We start from the raw sequence: 15345 nt of genomic DNA, 5'->3' as shown, positions 1-15345 counted from the left end.
TCTCGTAGCTTTTCTTTGCACCACTTCCATTTTTTTTAACATCCTTCGCAAGGTACGGCCTCCAAAACTGAACACAATACTCCAGGTGGGGCCTCACCAACGACTTGTACAGGGGCATCAACACTTCCTTTCTTCTGCTGATCACACCTCTCTCTATACAGCCTAGCAACCTTCTCGCTATGGCCACCGCCTTGTCACACTGTTTTGTCGCCTTCAGATCCTCGGATACTATCACCCCAAGATCCCTCTCCCCCTCAGTACCTATCAGACTCTCACCGCCTAACACATACGTCTCTCGTGGGTTTCTACTCCCTAAATGCATCACTTTGCATTTCTTCGCATTGAATTTTAATTGCCAAACCTTAGACCATTCTTCTAGCTTCCTCAGATCCCTTTTCATGCTTTCCACTCCCTCCCGGGTGTCCACTCTGTTGTAAATCTTAGTATCATCTGCAAATAGGCAAACTTTACCTTCTAACCCTTCGGCAATGTCACTCACAAATATATTGAACAGAATCGGCCCCAGCACCGATCCCTGAGGCACTCCGCTACTCACCTTTCCCTCCTCCGAGCGGACTCCATTTACCACCACCCTCTGTCGTCTGTCCGTCAACCAGTTCCTAATCCAGTTCACCACTTCGGGACCTATCTTCAGCCCATCTAGTTTATTTAAGAGCCTCCTGTGAGGAACCGTGTCAAAAGCTTTGCTAAAATCTAAGTAGATTACGTCTATAGCACGTCGATGATTCAATTCTCCAGTTACCCAATCAAAGAATTCAATGAGATTCGTTTGGCACGATTTTCCTCTGGTAAAACCATGTTGTCTCGGATCTTGCAGCTTGTTGGCTTCTAGGAAATTCACTATCCTTTCCTTCAGCATGGCTTCCATTACTTTTCCAATAACCGAAGTGAGGCTTACCGGCCTGTAGTTTCCAGCTTCTTCCCTATCACCACTTTTGTGAAGAGGTACCACCTCCGCTGTTCTCCAGTCCCTCGGAATCTCTCCCGTCTCCAAGGATTTATTAAACAAATCTTTAAGAGGACCCGCCAGGACCTCTCTGAGCTCCCTCAATATTCTGGGGTGGATCCCGTCCGGTCCCAAGGCTTTGTCCACCTTTAGCTTTCCAAGTTGTTGATACACACTCTCTTCCGTGAACGGTGCTATATCCATTCCATTCTCAGGTGTACTTTTGCCAGTCCCTCGCGGTCCTTCTCCAGGATTTTCTTCAGTGAAAACCGAACAAAAGTATCTATTTAGCAAATTGGCTTTTTCTTCATCATTATTTACATAGCGGTTCACTCTATCTTTTAGTCTCACAATTCCCTTTTTAGTCATTCTTCTTTCACTAATATACCTGAAGAAATTTTTGTCGCCCCTCCTTACATTTCAAGCCATTTGTTCTTCCGCTTGCGCCTTTGCCAGACGTACCTCTCTCTTGGCTTCTTTCAGTTTCATCCGGTATTCCTCCCCGTCTTCCATCCTTCTGGACCAGCAACTGATCTTCTCTTTACAAATGTATTTTAAGGATTGTGTCCCATCCGATCTTAAGGCTCTATCTGGTTTATAAATATTCAAGATATTGCAAGGTAGCAAGTTTCATTTGAAAATGTATGCCATTTTGTTTATAAAATATCTCCAACAATGCATTTTATTTCACATACTAACTTACGCAGGTGACACTGAAGCATAGGAAAGAATTCTTGGCCCTTTTCTTTGAACCTAAACAAAACGATTGATTTTATTAAAGCCAGGGAAGGTGTTGGTGAACTAGTGAATCCTAACATTCAGCCATGAGAGTAGTGCGAACAGGCTGCAGATTTCTGTTTAGTTTATTCTGCTCTCTTTGATATATTGTATTTCCTTTATTAGATTTCCGTTTGACCCCTTCAAATATTGTGGACTAAATATGGATGTAATTTTTCCTTTTGAATAGTTGGATATTTGACTATTTTTTGATCTTCAAGCTTATGATATATGTATACTTGACATTTATGAATAATAGTATATTAAAACATTTTTTAAAAATTTACGCTTTGCATCTGTCACTGATATCTTTTGAGTCATTATTCAGATCTGCTGGTGAGCATTACAAAAATCTTTATAATCAACAGCAGATAGCGGTGGTACTGAATATATGTAGGAAGGGATCATGCCAATTGCTGTACACATGGAGGGTAATTTTACAGCAGCTGCACATGTGGAGGGCAATTATTACAGCAGGTGCTGTGGGTAAGCAGCTGCACAGACACTGTTTTATAGAGAAAAGTAGGTGCCTAATTTCCTATATAAAATACTAGTATAATTCAATTAATGTGTGTCTACATTGCAGGTGTGAACATGTACACCAGCCTAGAGTGGATATCAATGTCTGATTCTTTGCAAGTTTGCACTTGCATTATAGTATGTTATAATCTCTGGGGCAGATATTCAGCCTGTGGCGGTCAGTGTTATTTTTAACACGTTCAGCTACGGGCAGAATTAGCCTCAGATATTCCGTTCCAGGCCATGTCTGGGCACCAGCATTGATTATCAAGAGCTAATTTCAGTGGGGTTGGCCACTGGAGCTTATGTGGGTCTTGGCCAATATTCAACTGGGGCTTGTGAAACTGAATATCCCCCCCCCCCCCCCCCGAGCCCACAAAGCAGCCTCTCCTTCTTTTGTGCACCCTCCTCTTCACCTCTTCCCCTAACATTAGCAATCTCCCTCTGTCCCACAAAAGTCCCCACACCCCCCCAGACTCCATATGCTCCCCTGGGCCTACCTCCTATCCCTGGTGGTCCAGTGGGGGCAATGGGAGCAGGAGCAAAGCCCACAGCAACTGCCTCTTGCAGCTACCTTATGAAAATGGCTGCTGCGACCTCTCACGGTAATCCCTACAGTACAGCACTGCACAACATGAGCACCCCAGGAGCAGGGGACGTAAACATGCATACCCAGTCTTCGTCCCTTTGCAATATGTGGTATTTGCAACTTGAATATATTTATCCCGGCTGAATCGCTTGTTTACTCTTTTCAAAAATACTGGACTGGGGGCACGCAATGAAGCTACTAAGCAGTACATTTAAAACAAATTGGAGAAAATATTTCTTCACTCAATGTGTAATTAAACTCTGGAATTCATTGTCAGAGAATGTGGTAAAAGCAGTTAGCTTAGCGGGGTTTAAAAAAAGGTTTAGATAGCTTCCTAAAAGAAAAGTCCATAAGCCATTATTAAAATGGACTTGGAAAAAACCCACTGCTTATTTCTGGGATGAGCAGCAGAAAATGTATTGTACTGTTATGGGATCTTGCCAGGTACTTGTGACCTGGATTGGCCACTGTTGGAAACAGGATGCTGGGCTTGATGGACCTTCAGTCTGTCCCAGTATGGCAACACTTATGTACTGTTTATGCACTTCCAAATCACAACTAAGCTTCTAAAATGACCACCATAGCTAAGAGCTTTAATTTAGGACTGCTTTTTAAAATCCTAAATTAGACCACGTTGTTACATGATCAGTGGCAGAATGTTACCATTGTAGACATAGATGGAATGCCCCCACACGACCCCAGCAGCCGCTAAGGTTGAATTCTATATATGGCGCCAAAAAAGCGCTATTGTACAATCCGCACTTAAAGTTAGGCAGAATTTATAGAATAGCACTTGCGCCCGGGAATTGCACCTAACTTTAGGCGTGTCCATTTGCACCAACTGAAAGGTGGTACAAATGTACATGCCTAAATTAGGTGTGTATCCCCTTCCTTATTCTATAACAATATATGTAAATGCTAGGAACGCCCCCATTATGCCTATGATTCTACCATTTCCATGCTCCCCCCCTTTTTTTTAAAGTTGTGCATAAAATTCCAATTAAATCTAATTAGTGTCAATTTTTGTTATTGGCACTAATTAGCTCATTATTTGTGCATGCAATTTTTTTGGCAATTTTTATAGGATTCGAGGTAAGTGTATAAGTCCCTTTAAAAATTGACTCGATTGTTTTTAAAGTCACTGAGGGGCCCTTTTACTAAGTCACGTAGGCGCCTATGTGCATCCAACGCATGTCAATTTGGAACTGCCACCCAGCTACCGCTTGCCCCACGTGGTAATTCCATTTTTTACGTGCATTTTTATTTTCTACCACGTAGCACTAACCGGGCAGTAATCGGCAGTGTACGCGCACTGACGATTACCGCTCAGTTAACGTGTGAGACCTTACTGCTAAGTCAATGGGTGGTGGTAAAGTCTCAGTCCCAAAATGTACGCGCACTGATTTTTATTTTGCCGCACGTTCATTTTCAGCAAAAAACAAAGGCCTTTATTGCAGGTATGCTGAAAAATGGACCTGCGCACGTCCAATACATGTCTACATCAGCACAGGCCATTTTTCAGCGTACCTTAGTAAAAGGACCCCCGAGTAGCTAAAAAGTGGACTACTTGTTTTTGAATGCACTAATAATGTTAATATGTGTTATTAATAAAGGGAAGGTAGGCTCTTCTAAAAACTGGAGCAGATGTCTATAAAGAAACAATTCTTTATTGCAAGCGAAGTGACAACGACTCAACACAGCTGTGTTTCGGTACTAGCTCGCGCCTTCTTCAGGAGTCTTATGATGTATAGCTGATTGTGTAAAGTCGATAGTTTGTTACAAAAAAAACTTTCATATAAGATATAAACTTCCACTGTCAGAACAGAGAAGAGCACCTTAGTGTAGCAATAGCTATACATAAGACTCCTGAAGAAGGCACGAGCTAGCGCCGAAACACAGCTGTGTTGAGTCGTTGTCACTTCGCTTGCAATAAAGAATTGTTTCTTTATAGACGTCTCCTCCGGTTTTTAGAAGAGCCTACCTTTCCTACTTCTTGCTTCTGCAACCTTTTACGTAGGAACCAGTGTACCTCCACCCCCACTTTGGGGTGGTTTTCTTTGCTCTTATTAATAAAGGGAGCATGGATTTAATATATATAACTTTTCTGTGGTACAACAGGGGCTGTTTTTTCTGCGTGCCAGGGCCCTTTTTACCGCAACGGGTAAAAAAAAAAAGCCCCCAGGCACACATGGCCATGTGGTAAGAGAAATCTGACCATACCATACAGCGAGGAGCCCTTTCCACCACCCATTGAGGTGGCGATAAGGGCTTCCACGCTAACCCGGCGGTAACCGGGCAACGCACGGTGTTGCCCAATTACCAGGGGTTATCGCTGCGTAAGCCATTTCTGTGGGGGGGGGGGGGGCGTTCTTTTTCGCCTTGAAATGGTGCGCGCTTGGGGTGGGACTACCGCCGGCGGCCAAGTTAGGCTGGCGGTAGTCCCGGAAGAGCGAGTGGTAAGCCAGTGATGGGGCTTACCGCCGCTCTGTAAAAGTTCCCCTAAGTGACTTGCCCGGGTCACAAGGAATTGCAATGGGAATCAAATGCATTCCCCAGGTTCTCAGCCCACTGCACCAATGGTCCTGTTGCACATGTAATAAATAAAGTGAATTAATGTGTGTTAATACACGGTAATACGGCAGCGCCTTTTAGGAAATGTACTGTTGATTCCTGGTTCTGTGATAACAATCCTAATCCTCAATGTTCTGCTCCAGCTGTTCTATACGGGCTGATCCTGTGCCTGAATCCAGTCACCAGCAGTCTGACTGCCTGCTCAGTGTGTGGAAATAATATCCTAAGTCAAAGCAAATCCAAGGCACGGATAATGGAAGACAAGGCTGAGAAACTCTTCAACGCCTATGTAAGTATTTCTTACTGCTCCCTGTTTTCCATATTAAGCTAGTTGGCTGTACGTTACTCTTAAGGTGGTTAAATTTATGAATGGTTTTAGAATTCTTATATTGTAGGTAAATGTAAGCTTTAAAGGGTGAGTCTCTTTATGTTAAAGCAGGGGTTCTTAACCCAGATCTCGGGGCACACCTGACCTAGCCAGTTAGGTTTTCAGGATACCCCCAATGAGATAAATTTGCATGCACGACCTCCTTTCGATGCAACTCTATTTCGTGCATATTCATTATGGATATCCTGAATGGCTAGACGTGTCCAGAGGATTGGATTGAGAACCCCTGTGCTAAAGGATCCTGCCTGCCTGCCTTCAACAGCTGCAATTACATTGCAATATTTGTAAGCAGTAAATGCTACTAGGAATGATGGCTTGTGAATAAAAACTGCAGAAAGATACAGGAGCCCAGCAAATGCTCTATTTAAGGGAGTGCAAGAGGAATCTGGTGGTTAGAGCAGCGGGTTGAGAAACAAGGAAGCAGGGTTCAAATCTTACTGATGCTCTTTGGTGAGGTTGGGGAAGTTACGTCATTCTCCATTGCCTCAGATAATACAAATGTTGAGATAGATTTACCACTATGCTTTAATGCTTGCTAAGTTCCTTTTAACACATGTTAGAAAGTAATTAATGTGAATTATTAGTAAATAGACCCAACGGAAAACAATGGGGCTTATGTTAAAACATTAATACATGTTAGTAAATCCAGCCCTAAGACTGTAAGCTTTCTAGGGACAGGGAAATAAATACCTATTACATTGTGTTTCCCCACCCCCCCCCCCCCCCCAAAAAAAAAAAAAAACCCTACAAAGCTTTTTTTCTGCATAACTCCGAAAACTTGACCAATTTTAATAAAATTTGGGATATATCATCCTGAATAAATCTGCAAATGTTCAAAATGGGTTGGTGCACATGCTTGGAGTCATTTTCTCCACTGATCAACTGCAGTGTCACGAATTGACTTTTCATAAACATGCTACTGCATAAGATCCCAAGTTACCCCACAGTGTACCATTTCCTGTCAGTCCTGAGAGAGAAATTAAATTAAATGAAATTTTATTAGTCTAGTTTGACAACAGAACCGTGTCCCAAGGTGTAACTCCAATAAGAATACATAACACTACTGCAAGAAAAATGCCTAACTGGGTAAGATTTTATATCAAGCCATCAGTGTTTAATCAATTCACACCTGAAAAAACCCTGTGGTCAATATTCAAATATGTCATTCAATGATGTCTGCGATTTGCCTGGAAAATATGTGTAGATTAGATGCATTTTCAGCTGCGCTGCACAGATACCCCCTCATTCTAGAACCTGGCGCCTAAATTTATGTGCTGGTTGGGTGTGTAAATGATACAATCTTAGCACTTACGTGAGTTAGCGCTAGCTGAATACTCAGCGCTATTCTATTCTGACATGCATACATGCAAGGGGGGCGGTCACAAGGGAGGAGCATGGGCGTGGCCTGGGCAGGACTCTTATTTATGCTACTTACAGAATACTGTAAATTATATGCTAAATTGCTACATTTAGGCATGCCCCCTTTTTTTCTGCTATTGACATGGCGTAAGTGGGCACGTCTATCAATTAATGTTACTATTCTATACTGGAATGTTGGCGCCCAGATTCTATTCTATAATTAGTGTTCAGCACGTAGTACCTAGACTTGCCCCCATAATTTGAACCACTTAAAATATGTGTTTATCCCCAAATTATATATATGGCGCCTTAAGTTGTACGCTACTAAACTTAATACCAACGCCTGCAAAACTTGTATAAAAACAGACCTAGATAATAATGGCTTTAACTCACTCAGCATTCGTAACTTAAAATAAGAACTGTGAATCAAGAACTGCACCTGTGACACGTTCCATATTTGCTTATATTCTAGGCTGGCTATCAAAATGTTTTATTACATATTCTACTGACATTGGAATGTACTATGCCATACTTTGTATTATTGTTTGAATATTTTTACTGCTGTAATTGTCTATTGCTTATATTTGACTTATTCTTGCTGTACACCGCCTTGCGTGAATTCCTTCAAAAAGGCGGTAAATAAATCCTAATAAACCAAAAAAAATGTGAAACCAGAAACTAACACAACTCCCAAGTCCTTCACCCGAGTCAAACTTTTAACAGGAATCCCAGCCAAACGGACAATGTCTAGAAATGTGGTCACATTAACAGCCACCACACACAAAAGCTGAGTCTTCTCCACATTTAATTTCAATCTATTTTGATTGAGCCAGACCAGAATCGCATCAAGCACCTCCTGCAGGTTGTTAACCATACCAAGTATTGCTCACAGTATTCAATTTGCCACTCAAGATGTCTTCTCCTCCTCCTTGAGCTGCACAGCACCCTCACTCACAGTGTGGGACAATAAAGTGATCTACAACACTGGAGTTGCCGAATCTTCACCTGTCTTTTGCCATGGGCCTCGGTTGCCCCAGTGGCATACCGAGGGTGGGGCAGTGCAGACAGTCTGCCCCGGGTGCACGCTGCATGGGGGGATGCAGGGAGCAGCCGCATGGCTGTCAGCTCCGCCAGTTCCTTGCTCCCTCTGATGTTACTTCCTGTTCCGGGGCAGAGGGAGCAGGGAGATGGCGGAGCTGACAGCCACGTGGCTGCTTCCAGCACCCCAGGAGGTAAGAGCAATGCACCGGTGGTGGTGGGGGGGGGGGGTGTTTTGAGGTGATGTGCTGGGGGGATGATTCTGTACCCGGGGGGGGGGGGGGGGGGTGCACAGCAGCGATCTGCCCCGGGTGGCAGCCAACCAAGGAATACCACTGGGTTCCCCCAGTGTTGGAGTTGCCGAATCTTATTCTGTCTTTTGCTATCTGCGGGACACAAACCGTAAAAGTAGTTCCCAATACTCTTGCCCAAAATAATAGCTCATCAGCCATCAGAGTTCAGCAATAAAATTCAGTTCCTTAAAATAAAAGACAGTGGTGCCTGCTAACGACAGTGGAGCAGAGGGTAGAAATCCAAACATATTTGAATTTGAAACGCTGTTGATAATGGGAACCTTCAAGCTGCCATCAACACTGTGGCAAATTCTGAAAGTTTGAATTGGGAATTCTGCCATGTACTCCCCCTAAATCAGTAGCAGACACCATTGTCTTCTATTGAATAATAGTCTCTAGCAAGTTATTTGCAGATAACAAGTTGCATCTGCATATCATTCATGGTCCGAGTTTAACCCCTTCACAAGTTAACAGCAGTCCTCCATGCCTGGCAAAGCTAAATAAAATGTATAATTGTTTTGTAGCCTTCCATTCATAGGTGCAAATTTATCTATACTCTGATTTTCTACACTAAGCTGCGGTAAAAAGTGACCTGCGCTAGTGTGGACACGTAAAATTGGCGAGTGCTGGGCCATTTTTTACAGTGGCGGGTAAAAAGGCCTTTTTAAAATAGGGCAGTAAATGGCCATGTGCTAATATTAAAAGTGGCATGTGGCTATTTACCTCCTGAGCCCTTACCACCATCTATTTACTTGTGCGGTAATCAGACCAGGGGCGTAGCTACTATGGGGCCTCGTTGTACATGCAGGACGTCAGACGCACGAACAGAAACTTGATCAGATCATTCAGCAAGCAATGCCACGCGGCCGAGAAGAGAACTTCGGCTGGCGGGGGTTGGGGTCCCCTGCCAGCAAAGGTACGCGGCTGGAGAGGGTTGGCGGCGGGAAGGGGGGGTTGAGAGGGCGGCAGCGGGGGGGGGGGGGGGGGAAGTTGGCAGTGGCGGGCAGGTGGGTGGGGGGCTAAAATGTGCCCCCTCACCTCAGGCTCTGGACCCCCCTCCCGCCGAAGTCTGGTTACGCCCCTGAATCAGACAGCATGCAGCAATGTGGCTGCGCTGCCAACTACCGCTGGGAACGCTCCCGTGATAGAAAATTATTTTCTACCATGGGAAACAGCACGTGCCAACTTTGGAATTACTGCTGGGCGCCTGCACTACCCCGGCAGCGGTGTTGATTTGGCCCACTCTACCCGGGCATTAGCCCAACCGCGGCTTAGGAAAAGGGCCCCTCTGTGTAGCAGAAATTAACACAAACATGCAAGCTGAGACCAGATGCATTCACTTTTTCTGGCTGCCTGTGGACGTTTTCATAAGTACATAAGTATTGCCATACTGGGACAGACCAAAGGTCCATCAAGCCCAGCATCCTGTTTCCAACAGTGGCCAATCCAGGTCACAAATACCTGGCAAGATCCCCAAAAAAGTACAAAACATGTTATGCTGCTTATCCCAGAAATATTTTCCCCAAGTCCAATTTAATAATGGTCTATGGACTTTTCCTTTAGAAAGCTGTCCAGACCTTTTTAAAACTCTGCTAAGCTAACCGCCTTTACCACATTTTCTTGCAACAAAGTTCAGAGTTTAATTACACGTCGAGTGAAGACATATTTTCTCTGATTCATTTTAAATTTACTACTTTGTAGCTTCATCACATGCCCCCTAGTCCTAGTATTTTTGGAAAGCGTAAACAGACGCTTCACGTCCACCCATTCCACTCCACTCATTATTTTATAGATCTCTATCATATCTCCCCTCAGCCATCTTTTCTCAAGTCAGTTACTTTTATCATTTCACTAAACCCTTGTTGTTCAGTTTTATCTATCTATATGTTCCATCTCCGCTTATCTGCTTTGCTATTAAGATGTTTTAATGTGTATTACGTTGACATTGTAAGTAGCATAGTATTGTTATTTGAACATTTTACTGTTGTAATTATTGATTGCCTAGGTCCAAATTATACTTTCTGCATACTGCCTTGGGTGAATTTCTACAAAAGGTGGTAAATAAATCCTAATAAATACATAAGTAACAATTAACTCACTATGACACTGAAGAACATATTAGAGTTAGCTCTAATTTCAGTCTTGTATTTTCTCTTCCAATCCAAGGTTTCTGAACTGGAACTGCAGCCTTATGTCTCCATTTGTGATGAGCCTGTAGCCTGGTTTCCTACGAATTTGACCAAACTTCCTGAAAGGGAAATGTTGAAGGAAATATACACAACTTTATTAAACCTGGGCACCACCTTCATCCTCATGATAGAACAGCAGAAAGCTCTGAATTCAGAGAGCAGTTTGGTTGAAAATTTAAACCTTGAGGAAAGAAACATAAAAGGCTTTCAGTCCAACATCTTCTGCTGTCTCTGCATGAAAAAAGCTTTATCGGACGATATCAGCCTTGTGGATATACCGAGCACGTCAGATGTCTTCCAGCAAAAGTGTGAAGGGTGCAGAGTATTAAAAAGTTACTTGAAGTTCATCAAAGAAGTTATTGTTGGTTTAGAGGGGATCAAAAAAGAAGGAAACAAAAAGCAAAGAAGCAGAAAACGCAAGTTAATCCGTGCTCCTTTGCACTATAAAACTGCACTGCATTCCTTTTTAAACAAATAAGGGAATGGGAAATGGGACTTGATATACTGCCTTTCTGTGGTTTTTGCAACTACATTCAAAGCAGTTTACATAGTACATACAGGTACTTATTTGTGCCTGGGGCAATGGAGGGTTAAGTGACTTGCACAGGGAGCTGTAGTGGGAATTGAACCCAGTTCCCCAGGATCAAAGTCTGTTGCACTAACCACTAGGCTACTCCTTCACTTCACTCCACTCGGACCATCCCACCTTTCAAAGAGGTGAAATGTTCATCTATGACAAACATTCACTGCAGGACAGTTGCTTGCACCTATGCAAAAATGAACCGAATTACACCTGGTGTGTAAAAATTTGTCCTGACCCTGGAGCCATCTTATTTCCTGTTCAGCAATAAGAGACAAAAACAAGATTGTTCCAAATATACCATCCCACTTCCCACACATATCCATGTGGCTGTTGTGGAATCCACTGTTGAAAGCTAATGGATATAAGTAGGGTGAAAAAAATCATGGGATAGTGATTTTTTTTGAACGGATCTCATGATGAGCACATTTTTGACTGTTATATGCAGGGAAACCATTATTTTTATAATGTTGAAAGGCCGAGATCTTAAACAAGTATGTGCAATTGCAAGCTGTATTTCTGGGACAGTGGACAGCTCATTCATAGCCAGGAAGAGGTGTAGTGTATCTGAGTTCCTTGATACCACGTGACAAGAATCTAGGACAGAGAGTATCTGTCCAGACTTGAATTCACCTAAATGCTCTTTCCTTGTAGGGTCAAACTGCTGACGCCATGCAGAAGGTTCAGCAACATTTGGAAGCAACTTGTTTTTTGATTGAGTAGCTGCTGCTTGTAGGAAGCTGCAGTTTTCCACTAGATTGTTGTTGGGCAAGGTTGTGCTTATTTTCATTTTGTCCACTCGTTCTGATCACTATTTATAGATATTTTATTTTTCAGTATTTTATATGCTGCCTAGACCTAAGCAGTTTACAATTTTCCTTTTCAGGTACTGGTACTGTCCCTAATGAGCTCACAATCGACCATTGGGCAGCAGCGGGAATTCAATCCGGTTCCCCAGGTCCACAACCCACTGCACTAACCATTTTTAGGCCACTCCTCCACATATCTCTGCAACAAAACAGCACCAAGCCAGCAATGGAAGCAGACTAGGATTTTATGACATCTGTCCCAAATTGCATTACAGACCCAGTAGGGAGTTACAGTCTAGGTTTTGCACCTGAGGGAATGGAAGGCAAAGTGGCTTGTACAAGGTCACAAGGATCTGACCAGCCCACTTCTCTAAACAAAGAAATAAAGATAGCATTTGCTAGGTTTAGATTGATACCAAACCGTGAAACTGGCAACTCATAATAGAACGATTGAATAGCTACTACTTATCTGCGTTTGCAGTCTCAGCGCTGAACAAAAAGCTTTTTACTGCCCGACGCTAATATCTATATGAGAGACAGGGTTTAGGTCTAAAGACCTGCTTCCAGGGGCTGTTGAATGTTGCAACAAGGCCGGCTCACTGGCTCAACTCAAATGAAGTGAACAAGCTCAGGATAACACAAACGCAGATAAGTAGTCGCTATTCACTTGTTCTATTATGGGTTGCCAGTTTCACAGTTTGGTATCAATCCAAACCTAGCAAATGCTATTTTTATTTCTTTGTTTTTCAATAGTTAATTTAGAGCACATGCTAATACAGAGGTCTTTAATTGAATATAAAAATCATCTTAATAAAATTACCTACAATGAATAATAAAATTTGTATACCTATAGAGGTTTTGGTTCCGTTTTGGCAAGTGATTGATGTCACTCAGTAGGCTCAAGGGTTTGAAATAGCTGAGAGCTATAGGAGACTTAGAGGGGCATAACAGAAAAGGACGCCCAAGTTTTGCTGAGGACGTCCTCGCAAAACGTCCCAGTGGAGGGGCAGGGAAACTCATATTATCGAAACAAGATGGATACCCATCTTTCGTTTTGATAATATGGTCGGGGATGACCAAATCTTGAAATTTTGGTCGCCCTTAGAGATGGATGTCCATAGACTTGGTCATTTCTGATTTTCGGCGATAATGGAAACTAAAGACGCCTATCTTAGAAACGAGCAAATGCAAGCTTTTTGGTAGTGGGAGGAGCCAGCATTCGTAGTGCAGTGGTCCCCCTGACATGCCAGGACACCAACTGGGCACCCTAGGGGGCACTGCAGTGGACTTCAGAAATTGCTCCCAGGTACATAGCTCCCTTAGCTTGTGTGCTGAGCCCCCCAACCGCCCCCCAAACCCACTACCCACAACTGTACACCACTAACATAGCCCGTACGGCTGAAGGGGGGCACCTAGATGTGGGTACAGTGGGTTTCTGGTGGGTTTTGGAGGGCTCACATTTACCACCACAAGTGTAACAGGTAGAGGGGATGGGCCTGGGTTCACCTGCCTGAAGTGCACTGCACCCACTAAAACTGCTCCAGGTACCTGCATACTGCTGTGATGGACCTGAGTATGACATTTGAGGCTGGCACGACATATTTTTAAAGATGTTTTTTGAGGGTGGGAGGGGTTAGTGACCACCGGGGAAGTAAGGGGAGGTGATCCATGATTCTCTCCGGTGGTCATCTGGTCAGTTCGGGCACCTTCTTGTGGCTTGGTCATAAGAAAAACAGGACCATTATGGGTCAAGGACACCCATGTGTTAGGCATGCCCATGTCCCACCTTTGCTATGCCTCCGACACATCCCTGACGGAAAGGGAAATAGGACTTGATATACTGCCTTTCTGAGGTTTTTGCAACTACATTCAAAGTGGTTTACATATATACAGGTACTTATTTTGTACCTGGGACAATGGAGGGTTAAGTGATTTGCCCAGAGTCACAAGGAGCTGCAGTGGGAATTGAACTCAGTTCCCCAGGATCAAAGTTCACTGCACTAACCACTAGGCTACTCCTCCACTCCAGTTGGGGATGCCCAAAATCGGCTTTCGATTATGCAGATTTGGGTGATCCTGTGAGAAGGACGCTTATCTTACGATTTGTGTCGAAAGACGGGCGTCCTTCTCTTTCGAAAATTAGCCTGTTAATAGTCTGGCCACTGGTTAGTGAATGCCTTCAAAAAGGCGGTAAATAAATCCTAATAAATACAATATCTGATGCCACAAGTCCCTTTTTTCCTCTTTTTATAAAAGAAGATAAAAAATAAGAAAGAATAAAAAAAAGAAAGAATAAAAGTCCACATCACAGTCTCTTTTGTTACCTTTTTTGATAGCAGATGATTTCTGAGGAACATTAGTGTATTTTTCATTATTGTTCCCTCTTCTTTATTTGAGGAATCCTAAAGAGTAGCAAGATTCTATAATAGAATCTTGGCACCCAGATGCCACTACAGAATAAGCTTTCTCCATGCAGCGCTGGGCACCTAAATGGTGGTGTCCACTTATAGAATTGCCCCTATACGTATATTCAGTGCTGCCCCTATTCATATAGTGGCATGGAATATATGTATTTTTTAAAAAGCTTAAGAAATTACTACAGGACACCTGAGCACATTTTAAGCTGCAGTGAGTGCGTGTTACCGTTTACCACAGCTTAGTAAAAGGGCCCCTAAAATATGAAAGGTCATCTATCTGAAATGGCAAATCGATACTAAACTCCATGATAAGCATGATTATGAAATAAATCTTGTTACACGAAATGCAAAAATGGTTAGCAAAGGGCACTAGGGTATCAGAAATACAGTGAAACCTCGGTTTTTGTCAATAATCCGTCCGAAAACAATCGGCGAAATCCGAAACCGATGAAAACCAAGGCAATTAACGAGGACGGCCAAAATCGGGAGAAGGACGTCCATCTTCCGATACAAATTGGGAGATGGACGTCCTTCTTTTTCGACGAAATCCGAGGCAACCAACGAAAACCGAGACAAATTTCTTGTCGAAAAAAATCAATGAAATCTGAAACCAACGAAAACCGAGGTACTACTGTAGCTAAGATAATCTAGGATTTATAAGTCTAGATTTCTTAAAAAAAGATTAAAAAAATAAGAACTACCAGTACCAAAGTGCCATATTGTAATCATAGATAGTAAAACAGCCTGGATTATTTATTCTGGGAACTAGCTGGTAAGGTTGGAGTGTGTTGTCATTTAAAAACAATATGGAAGCAATAAAATAAAATTGTTATTTCAGTTTCTATCATT

General features: G+C 42.9%; 1 protein-coding gene across 1 annotated transcript; it reads left to right on the top strand.

Annotated features, from left to right (window-relative positions):
• Window positions 1-2792: 2792 nt before the first annotated feature.
• Window positions 2793-11168, top strand: LOC115479907 (oncostatin-M-like). The gene is made up of 3 exons (XM_030218230.1): window positions 2793-2868; window positions 5567-5712; window positions 10668-11168. The coding sequence occupies exons 1-3, from the start codon at window positions 2793-2795 to the stop codon at window positions 11166-11168; spliced, it is 723 nt and encodes a 240-aa protein (XP_030074090.1).
• The last annotated feature ends 4177 nt before the right edge of the window (window positions 11169-15345 follow it).

The sequence above is a fragment of the Microcaecilia unicolor genome, chromosome 11 (assembly GCF_901765095.1).
Source record: "Microcaecilia unicolor chromosome 11, aMicUni1.1, whole genome shotgun sequence".
Classification (NCBI taxonomy): Eukaryota; Metazoa; Chordata; class Amphibia; order Gymnophiona; family Siphonopidae; genus Microcaecilia; species Microcaecilia unicolor.
Note: the sequence above shows the minus strand (reverse complement) of the source record. Positions and strands in the feature narration are given on the sequence as shown.

What these genes read in the sequence shown, in the direction of transcription:
- LOC115479907 (XM_030218230.1), top strand. Translation starts at nt 2,793, where the DNA reads ATGGGAGCAGGAGCAAAGCCCACAGCAACTGCCTCTTGCAGCTACCTT. An exon ending in GGCTGCTGCGACCTCTCACG is followed by an intron (nt 2,869 to 5,566) that starts GTAATCCCTACA and finishes GTTCTGCTCCAG; the next exon opens with CTGTTCTATACGGGCTGATC. An exon ending in AGAAACTCTTCAACGCCTAT is followed by an intron (nt 5,713 to 10,667) that starts GTAAGTATTTCT and finishes TTCCAATCCAAG; the next exon opens with GTTTCTGAACTGGAACTGCA.